At 51.1% G+C, this 10672-nt stretch overlaps 1 protein-coding gene across 1 annotated transcript; it reads right to left on the reverse strand.

Annotated features, from left to right (window-relative positions):
- Window positions 1–278: 278 nt before the first annotated feature.
- On the reverse strand, window positions 279–10297 carry CUNH2orf72 (chromosome unknown C2orf72 homolog). The gene is made up of 3 exons (XM_039234557.1): window positions 9605–10297; window positions 6908–7021; window positions 279–2913 (listed from the first exon to the last, which is right to left on the reverse strand). The coding sequence occupies exons 1-3, from the start codon at window positions 10197–10199 to the stop codon at window positions 2774–2776; spliced, it is 849 nt and encodes a 282-aa protein (XP_039090488.1). The 5' UTR covers window positions 10200–10297; the 3' UTR covers window positions 279–2773.
- Window positions 10298–10672: the final 375 nt, after the last annotated feature.

Consider the following 10672-nt stretch of genomic DNA (forward strand, 5'->3'; position numbering starts at 1 on the left):
TCTCATTAAACATGCTCATATGTGCACACAAACACACACATCTTGTTAAATACCAAGCTAAATGCTATCTTTTAAAAATATCTCGTTCCAAATATTTACTTTCCAGCTATAGGTTTTCCAATTCTAGCCAATAGGGTGGTGGAGGTGTCACCCAGGGCAGCACCGGAAGTCTTTCGGGCCAAACTATTCCAGAAGCTCCCACCCTTTGCCCAGATGCTCTGCTCCCAGGGGACCTTGTAAGGAACACCTCATGAAAATGAAAGGGAAGATCCACTCTGGTTTTGATTAGACAGCAATGAGGTACTGTTTGGTTTTATTAGATATAAGGAATTATTAATTCCAGTCAGAAGCAGCACAATTACCGCCATATTAGAAGGATTAATACCCAAGTCCAGACCGTGACTTGACCAGAAGCCTTTGCCAATGGCTCCTGGTACCACTGACCTAATCCGGGGCCTCCATTCTCTGGCCCATCCCGATCTTCATGCCTTGGAAGAGTTCTTGGAAGAGATCTACCACCAAGGTCATCCCTTCCAGCACCTATCTCTTCTGTCTGCTAGAAAATATCAACTAGACTGTTCCTAAAAGGACAGTGCTTATCTTACCCATGTGTCAAGGAAACCAAGCTAGATCCGGAAGGATCTCAGTCCTGTTTGTCTGTTGGGAGGCAGGACACAAATCTCAGTAAAGACCTTCTCTCTTCAACTATTCACCAGAGATACTGAAAGCAGTGAAAAAATAATATGTAAACCACCCTTTACACCACAGGCTTGCAAGCCCATATATTCTCCAGAATCAGGTGGAAGGCATATATGAGTAAAATGCAGTGTGTGTGTGTGTGTGAGGGTGTAGATGGGTGGGAGTGAGCCTCCTATCAGGGGAGAGGGATTGTAGCAAGCTGGAGATGATGGCAAGCCCCTTCCTCCACCTAGAAAACCAGCTTTTTCATGTGCAGTCTCTCAAGTCTCAAATATTGTTAACAAATACAAAAGGTTTTTGAACACAGCAGAGGCTGCTGCCTTGTAACTTCTGCCTTCGATAACTTCCTAACTTAATAAAAGTTCCCCTCCTCCCACTAAATAATAAAATTCCAACCCGATTATTACAAAGAAATTCACAGAGAAATAGAAAAATATAGCAGCTTCAAAAATACCAGTCTCCCTATTTTCAAACAAAATCAAAAGTGAATCCATTGAGTTCATTCTGGCGGAGAAGGAGGTCAGCTGGGCCCACTAATGGTGAGGCAGCCTTGCATTATTAAAAGGACACCTGCTGCTAACCAAGTCCCAAATAAGATGTCACCCTCTCTGCCCTCACACTGCCCCCTGAGGCAGAGAGGGGTGGAATTAGGCTGCTTATTATGAAGAATGAATTGAAGCATAGGCCCAGGAGAGACTCTCCTTGAGCTCAGACAGCCCCTCAACCACAGTTCCACATTTTGGTACCAGAAATGGAAGCTGAAACAACTATTGGAAGTCACGCAGCAGCAGCAGAACCCTGGCCAGAAACCTGCCCCACTGGACATGTGCTGAGCAAATCGTGCACGAATGAATGAATTCAGGGACTTCTCTTGGATAAGTGCTTCCTGCCAGGGAAAATCAGGTGATGCTCTTGCCACTGCAAAGACTGTATTAACTCCAGGGGCAGGGGAGGAAGGCAGGGCGGTAATGCAGAGTTCCTTGTACAAGGGAACAGATGGCTTTCCTGGCTTTTAAGGGAAAATCATCGACCCTGTCTGACTCAGACAGAAGAAAAAAGATTCAGGAACTTGGCACCTCTGGGCTGGGTTTGCTTTGACCTTGGACAAGGGCCTGAGATCGAGAGAAAGTCCCATGTTCTTACTCCTACCTTTCCTTGTTTGGTGCCCTGGGAAGCTCCTAGCATTCTTATTCTCAAAGGATTTGGCACAGAAAGTCAACGTAGACAGGAGGAAGAGAAAGGGCGTGAAAGCACTTGGATGTCTTATCTCTGGCCCAAGAGGCCCCCAGGGCAGCAGTGTAGTCTTTATTTTGGCTTGCTCTGGGAGCCAGGGTCTCAGGAAGCCCAACCTTCTCTGCTCTGGGGGACTCTTCCCAGAATTTCACAGGGAGAAGGGATTGGCTCATCCAGCATTTTCAAAGGTGCCACAATGGGCAATTTGGGCAGAACAATTCTTTGCTGTTGGAGATTGTCCTATACATCGTAAGGTGCCCACTAAGTGCTAAGGGTACCTCATTGTTATAGTAACCCTCCCAAAACACACACACACACACACACACACACACACACACACACGTTTCACTGCTGCCTAGAGCAGCAGCCTGGCCCTTGGGTGAGAGCCCCGGGGCCGGTAGCCCCCGCAGGTGTTTGAGAAACAGAGGCCGCTAAGGTTCAGCGGCATGTCCAAGACCACTCCCCCCAGATCTGATGACTTCTGGTCCAGAGTTCTTTCCAGTCACACTTGAAATGATGGATGGTCATGCAAACACACCACAGGCTGCCACAGCACCACAGAACCTCAAAGTAGACAGCCGTCTGTCCCAAGGGGGCAGAGAAACTGAGGTACAGAAAGAACAAATACCCTCACTGTGATCAGAGAGTGAGCAAATGTGAGGAGGGGGCAGGTTCCAGGAAAATAAGTTTTCTTAGCTGGCTCAATGCGGCAGCCCCCTGGCAGCGGGGGCCTTTCTGGTTACCACCATTGCAAGGTCACCATGGAGGCAAGGGGGCTCAGTGAGAGGGTGCCAGTGCCCAGAGTGCAGGTTCGAGCCCAGGCAGCCTGGGTGTCTGTCCTTCATCTTGAGCCTCCAGCGGGCTCAGCTGGAGCGTGAAGAAATCCATCACAGGCTCTCAGCCCCTTTCCGGAATCCTCACAATCTCCATTGAGAAATACCTCCGTCAGCGCCAGCTCCTCCTCAGGGTCCCGAAGGTGATCTGGAACACAAGAGCAGGAACCACCCAATCAGAAGGTCAAGTTTAGAAGTGACTAGGCTAGAAATGAAAGGGAGAGAGCTGGCCCCAGCAACAACCTACTTAAAAACCACAGTGAAATACATATCAACAACCTAAAAAATGTACATACCCTTGACCCAGCAATTCCATTTCTAGGACTTTATCCTATGGAAATAATTAGGGATAATTAGTGGAGCTGCTGTGGCCATCTTGTTACCAGCCCAAGGGTGAAACGACAGTGAGGGCAGCCCAGCAGAGAGAAGGAAGGAACCTGGGCCCCTGAATCGACCAGCTCTGAAGCTGATTCTACCACCAGAATGTCTTTTAGGTGAGATCCTGAATGCCTGTGCTGCTATGTTTGGCTCCTCTATCTGCAGCTGAAAACATACATACTGATTTGATTGTTAACCCTGGCTCGCTCACATGATGGGATTCAGACATTAAAAATGATGCACGAGGCACGTGCTTGGGTGGCTCAGTCAGTTGAGCATCTGACTTGAGCTCAGGTAAAGATCTCATGGTTTGTGAGTTCAAGCCCCAAAACAGAGCCTGCTTTAGATCCTTTGTCCCTCTCTCGCTGCCTCTCCCCCAACTGCACTCTCTTTCTCAAAAATAAAACCTTTTTAAAAAAATGATGCGTAGGGGTGCCTAGATGGCTCAGTTGGTTAAGCATTCAACTCTTTGTTTTGGCTCAGGTCATGATCTCATGGTTCGGGGGATCAAGCCCCGCATGGGACTCTGCACTGACAGCACAGAGCCTGCTTGGGATTCTCTCTCCCTCTCTCTTTGTCCCTACCACTCCCCTGCATATGCACGCATGCATGCTGTCTCTCTCAAAATAAATAAACCTTGAAAAAAAGACACATAAAGTTCCATAGAACTAAACACACACACACACACACACACACACACACACACACACAAGTAAAACTGGGGGAATCTGAGTAAGATCTGTGGATTGTTTCAATGTCAATATCCCAGTGGCAATACTATCCTATAGTTTCACAAAATGTTACTGTTGGGGGAAATTGGGCCAAGTGTACACAGGATGTCTTTGTATCATTTCTTGCAACTGCATGTGAATCTACAATTGCGTACTATCCCTCCAAAAAGAGAAAAGATGTTGTTGAGATGTAATCACTGCAATGGAGTATTGTGGGTCACAATATGTTACTGTGAGGGAAGCTGATTCCAAAACAGTATGTATAAATGTCTGCCTGTATAATCCTATATTTATATGTTACATAACTGCCTACACATAGTCCATGAATGCAATTTTCCTTTTAATACATTTGCTTCTACTTGAGATTAAATAATTTGTTATATGCTATAGAGGCACCTGGGTGGCTCAGTTCGTTAAGCGTCTGACTCTTGGTTTTGGTTCAGGTCATGATCTTAGGTTCATGGGTTCGAGCCCCGCATCAGGTTCTGTACTCTCAGCACAGACTTGCTTGGGATTCTCTCTCTCCCTTCTCTCTGCCCCCCACCACTCTCTCTCAAAATAAATAAATATACTTAAAAAAAAAAAGAAGAACATGTGACTCTTGATCTCAGAGTCATGAGTTTGAGTACCAAGTGGGGTGTAGAGATTACTTTAACAAATAGAACTTAAAAAAAATTGTTGGGACGCCTGGGTGGCTCAGTCAGTTGAACGTCCGACTCTTGATTTCAGCTCAGGTCATGAACCCAGGGTCGTGGGATCGAGCCCCATGTCAGACTCTGCACTGAGCATAAAGCCTGCTTGAGATTCTCTCTCTCTCTCTCTCTCTCTCTCTCTCTCTCTCGCCCTCTGTCTTCCCCCACCCGTGCACATGCTGTGCATACTCTCTCTCTCCAAATAAAAAATAATAAATTAAAAAATAAAATTAAAAAAATTTGTTATATGCTACAGGGGGGAAGTTATCCAAGATTTATGTAAAATTGTTTAGGATTCCTTTGCTTTATTATTTTTTTCCTTTGGTTTCCAGAAATATCCAAAGTGATGATGGAAAGGTTGAAGTTAACATTATTGCAATTAAATGTTTTAAATATCTGATGCATTTTGCAGATGATTCCTATATTACATAGAAGTGTAGTTATTAAAATTTAAATAACCAAGGAGATCTAGATAGGTAGATAGACAGATAGAATGGTCTACACCAAAATGCAGATTATAGTTAGTTTTGAATGACAGAATTAAGCAAATGACATTAATACTTGTTTTCCTTTTCCAATTTTTTTTGAGCTTTCACCTGTGATAGGCAGGATTCTAAGATGACCCTTAAAATTTCCACCCCTTGGTGCACTCATCCTTTCTAATCTCCTTTGAGTGTGGGTGGGATCTGTGAATATATGACCCTTGTATTGGGTACCATATATGACAAAGGTGACATTTGATGATTAAGTGCCATAACAGAAGACTAGAAATTGAATTCTAGTTGGAATTCTGCTAATTGAAGAGGCCGTTGTTGTGTTGAGAGATGTGTAGGGGAGTGGCTGTGAGAGCAGAGAACAGCCCCAGCTAACAGCCACCAGGAAGGCAGGGGCCTCAGTCCCACTGCAGTAAAGAAGGGACTTCTGTCCACAACGAAGTGAGCTTGAAGGACTCAGGCTCCAGAAAGGACTGCAGCCCGGCAGACCCACGGATGCAGCTTTGTGAGGCCCTGAACGGAAGGGCCGGCTAAGCCCTGCCCAGGCTTGTAACCCATGGAAATCGTGAAAAATCAACGGGTGTTGCTTTAGGCCACTAAGTTTGTGGTAACTTGTTATGTGCCAGCAGAAGGCTGATACTTCACCTAATGATATTTTTTTTAACATAAAGAGCACAATAAAAGTTTGTTTTAAAATATTGGCCCCGGAGGCACCTGGGTGGCTCAGTCAGTTAAACGTCTTACTTTCGTGAGTTCGAGCCCCACATAGGGACTCTGTGCTGACAGCGCGGAGCCTGCTTCAGATCCTCTGTCCCCCCCCCCCCCTCAGCACCTCCCTCGCTCTCAAAAATAAATAAACATTTAAAAAATGTTTTTAAATAAACAAAACATTGGCCGTTGTTTCTGTAACAGAGCCGTACCATTCAGTACACTTTGGGGGTGCGGGTCACATACATTCAGCTGGTTACGACTTCCTCCCGCGGGTACTTCCTATCTCTGTCACAACAGCCTCAGTGCCTACAGAGTGCTTCGTGGACTTTGCAGGACTGTCTTCCCTCCCGTTTCCCTTTAGTGGCCTGATGACCCTACCCTAGAAATGGCTTCAGGCTGAGCTCCTTCCTCTCCGTTCCCAAACTGCGGGCGTTGGGTCCAGGCTGCCCATTGTTTCTCCTGGGACTGGGCAGTCCCCCGCTACCTGGCTCCTGTCTCTCCTGGCTCCACAGTCTGTCACCTCCCCCAAACACCTCTCCTCCAGACAGCCCCGCTCAGAAATGGCCAGCGGCTCACTATTCCTGAGACACTTGGGTCCAAGGGCCCAATTTGGTCTAAACTCTCCTCTTCAGCCTTAGCCCAAACCAGTCTCCCATACCTCTCCCTCCCCCCTCCCGACAAGGGGCTCCTTTTTGGAGCGTGGCATCATGCCATCGAGCCTCTGTTCACAGTACTTCTCTGTAACTCTTCTCTTTTCTGCTCAGGACAATCTGCAGCCCCTAGCTGCGTCGTCACTCGTTCCTGATACTCCCTGGATCCTCAGGGGAGACGGAATGCATCGGGCTGCAGGTGCCTCGCTATGCATGTCGCGGACACCCGCAGGGCAGCCCTGCCCGCACCAGCTGCCTTCACTAGTCAGGGACCCACGGGGCGCGAGCCCTACGGGGAAGCCTGTGTGCCTGTTGCCCCGTGGCAGGGGCACCTCACCTCGGTCACCTCCATGCCCCACACATGGCAAGCGCCCCATGGGTGTTGGTGCACTCTGTCCCTAAAGTCCCTGTGACCACATGACCATTCCCATAACCCCAAGCACCCGGCCCTCAGGGTCCAGAAGGCCAGGAAGGCAGCGCACTCACCCTGAGCTGGGTCACTGGGGGAGGTGGCATCTGGGTCCTTCCCCCAGCTCCAGGGACCCCAAGAAAAGCACGCCAACAGCGCTGGGAGGCCCGGTCTCTCCCAGGCTCCTGCCACTAGAAAGAACACAAAGTCCCAGAGGCAGCAGGTGAGGGTGCTTGGCAGAACTGAGATGATCTGTTCAGCAAACCAAGAGCTTCAATTATTAACTGCCCTAGTTTCTGTTTGATTAAAAAAAACAAGGATTTGATTTATAAAATGAGGGGGGGAGTTTTTATACTTAAAAAATTGAGCCCCCTCGCAAAAGATTGCTTTATATACATTATGTTACTTTATCTTCTCAAAACCCTGTGATATAGGTATTGTGCGGGGGAAACGGTGTAACACAACTGACATGAAACTAACAGTTACATAGCACCAAAGAAAATACTCAAAGAGCAGAACTTCTCCCCCTGGGTTTTAGTTCAAACTATCCCTTAATGGGAATAGATTTAATCTTTTTTGATAATTACAATAAAACAATTACATGTTGAGTCTAGTTTTCCTTATTATACAGCACCACCTCAATTTCAGAGAGTCCCAACTCTCTGGAGTAAGGCCAATTGGAACATAAAATGTCCTGTTCATAAATCCCTCCTCAGGACCTATTTACTCTTAATTTGCACCCACTCTTAACAAGACCGGATGCTTAGTTGGATTAGGATTAGGACCCTCGGTTGAATTAAACATAAACTAGGCAAAGGGTCACTGCCAAAAGGCAGAAATCTGAAAGTGTAATAGCTATGAGGCCATGAGGAAACAGACTGGAAAACTTTAAAAAGCTAGACACAGTTGCTAGCAAAATCTTAGAAATGAATCCACAGTGCCACCCACTCCAAAAACCCTGAAGCAACCAGTGAGCAATAAATTACAATTATACTCATGACTTCTGGCCCATGAAAGGTTTCTTTGTTGTTGAGTATGTTTTTATAAAAGTAGAAATGAGTTTAAGCAGCAGAGAAGGATTCCCTTGCAGAGTGTTAAAACTTCTTAACTGCTAGTATGTAACAGGAGTCTGCATGCCAGGCAGGGTGTTGGGAAATGGGAATAGAATAGTGATTAAACTCACGAAGGAAAGTGACAAAACCACGTGGTTAAGAATTCTGGGATTTCACTTACAAATTTACAAGTGGGAGTAGGGAGGGTCAAGGAAGGCTTCCTGGAAGAGGAAGTCCAGTCCCAAAAGATGGCATGGGATTGGTCAGGTGAAGAGGAGGATGGGAGGAATGGCTTTCATGTGAGGCAACTGCATTCAAGGCAACTGTAATGTGTACAATAACTTAGGAGGCCAGAGCACACCTGGCTCTGGGGAATTAAACGTTGTTCCTGGAGAATGGAAGAGGGCTAAGAGACTGAGAACTCAGAATTTTCTAGGCACCGGCTCATTAAGGGCAGAAAATTTGGTTGTGTAAATTCCCCCCTTTGCCCCATGGGGCCGGGTCAGTGACGGGACTGGCATCAACCGTCACAATACCAACCCACCTGGGGACATTCCCCTTGTCTTCCAGGATCCTGGTTGTAGAGTGTCTAATGTAGCCGGCTAGCTCACAGATTCAAGAGAAAGGGGGTTGCAGGCATGTGGGGGAAGGCTGGTGCAGGCTCTAGGGCCGAGATGCACGGCCTCCACCCAGGCAGGCCAGGCAAGCTGGTAAGTCTCTGACATTTGTGACATCAGAGGTCCCACGTCTCCTTGCTGGAAAAGACCCCCCTGCAAGCCTGGCATCTCCTAGCTTCTGGGTAACACACCAGTGCCCAGGGAAGCAGAACACAGTCTCTGTCTTCATGAACTCTTTAGCAAGAAGGGAGGGCTGGAGGGCTGGGGGGGGGGGTGGCAGAGAGCAGATGCTGGAAAACTGAAGGTGACAAGGGATCGGGGAATGCAAAGAACAATCCTCAGCTTTGCCACATATACCTATACCTAATGTCTGTACTTCAATCCTGAGACACAGAAAAGCCCTTGTGAAACCTGCACGGGCTGGAGGAGATTCTGACACTGCTGCTGACGGCAGTAGTCACCCGGGCTGGGAAAAGCCCCTCACCCCCTTCCTCCCGCTTCAGGAGAATGTAGAGAGAACTGCAGCAGTAGCTGCGCACAAACAGAGTGGGTAGCCAAGGAGGAGTAGAAAATTCTGGGTCCTCAGTCGCTCACACCCTTTCCCCCTACCTCCAAGTCTCGGCATCTATTCCTTGCCTTCTTCCGATGATACGCCCGTGGCGCTTCCGCACTGAGCCTCCCGGTCGCACCCCTGGCTGCACAGCGTCCTAGACGCTCCCGCTAAGGCCACCCCCCTCGTCCCAGTTCTGCTCCCCTCCCCACCTTTAAACTTGGACGTCCTGAGGCTTTCTCGCCTTCTCTCCGTCCCCTCCCCAGCGCCCGGCCCAGTCCGCGCTTCTTTCCCCCAACGTCCCCTGCCTCGAGCTTGCCTGCTCGGCTTTCCCAAGCCCTGCATCTCTTACGCTTTCTGGATCCTTCCGGGCACAGCCTGGATCCCGTGCCCAGGGCCCGCTCCGCGCTGGCTGAAAGACCTCAAGCCAGGACCTCCCCCCTCCCCCTCCCCCCGCCCCACCCCGGGCCTCAGTTTACTGTGGTGCACAAGGAGGGAAGCCGGCCTCAGGAGTTCCAACTCGGGGGTCCTCCCCGAGACGCGCGCGCGTCTCACCTGGTCGCGCGGGCCCCGCGGCTTGCAGCGCTCTGCAGGCGGCCGCCTGGACGGCCAGGCTGGAGGCCGGGTGGCCGGGGCGGTAGGCGGCCGCCTGCACCGCGCCCCCCGCCTGGCGGCCGAACACCGCGCGCAGCAGCGCCTCCAGGAGCCGCAGCGCCGGCGCCGCCGCGTCCTCGGGCCCCGCCTCGGCCACCAGCACCGCGACCAGCGCCGCGCCGGCCCGCCGCCGGCCGCGCACGTCCCGCAGCATCTCCCGCAGGCGGCGCCGCGGCTCGCGGGCGGCCAGCGAGCACGCGCGGCACAGCACGAAGACGAGCGGCGAGCGGATGGCGCGCGCCCCCGCCGCCCGGGGGGGCGGCCTCTGCGCGCCCGGCGCCCCGGCGCCCGCGCCGCCCGGCTCGCGCGCGCCCGGCTCGGGCGGGAACACGGCCCGCGCGAAGTCCCGCAGCAGCGCGCGGCTCTGCTCGCGCTCCCACAGCTCGCCCACCAGCAGCACCTGCCCGCGGCCGCCCGCCGCCTCCACCAGCGCCTGGAAGGGCGGCTCGGCCGGGCCCGGGGGCCGCGCCGCCAGCTCCTCCAGCTCGCGCTCCATGCTCGCCGCCGCGCGTGCTCTGCGGCCGCCGCGGCCCGGGAGCGCCAGGAGCGCACCTCTCGGGGCGCTCGCGCCGGGGGCCCAGCAGGACACGCCCCCGATCCCCGGCCCGCGGGCCGCGTATTCCGTGCTGCCGCCGCCGGCAGCTGGGCGGGGGCGGGGGCGGGGACTGGGGCTCCCACCCCCTCCTCCCGGTGCTTCAAGGGCGGCTCCTCCCGCAGTGACTGTGGCGACGCGGGGACCAAGCCGTCGGTCCGCGTATCCATGCACCCATTCATGCATCCATTCAACAAACACAAATTGAGCACCTACTAGGAGCCGGGCAGCCAAGAATGAAGACAGAAAACGACGCTAACAAATGCGTCTTCACAAGTTAGATTGGTTTGAGACCTGGGACAGATTCTTCTTCTCGCCCCTCTCCCCCCATTTATGTATTTATTTTGAGAGAGAGAGAGAGAGAGAAGGGGAGGGGC

The sequence above is a fragment of the Hyaena hyaena genome, unplaced genomic scaffold, assembly GCF_003009895.1.
Source record: "Hyaena hyaena isolate Hyena2069 unplaced genomic scaffold, ASM300989v1 scaffold_86, whole genome shotgun sequence".
NCBI classification, from domain to species: Eukaryota; Metazoa; Chordata; class Mammalia; order Carnivora; family Hyaenidae; genus Hyaena; species Hyaena hyaena.

Coding starts and splice junctions, on each gene's coding strand:
- CUNH2orf72 (XM_039234557.1), bottom strand. CDS start 10,199: ATGGAGCGCGAGCTGGAGGAGCTGGCGGCGCGGCCCCCGGGCCCGGCC. Junction 7,022..9,604: donor CGCGGGGCCCGCGCGACCAG/GTGAGACGCGCG, acceptor TGTTCTTTCTAG/TGGCAGGAGCCTGGGAGAGA. Junction 2,914..6,907: donor CCCCAGTGACCCAGCTCAGG/GTGAGTGCGCTG, acceptor CTTGTGTTCCAG/ATCACCTTCGGGACCCTGAG.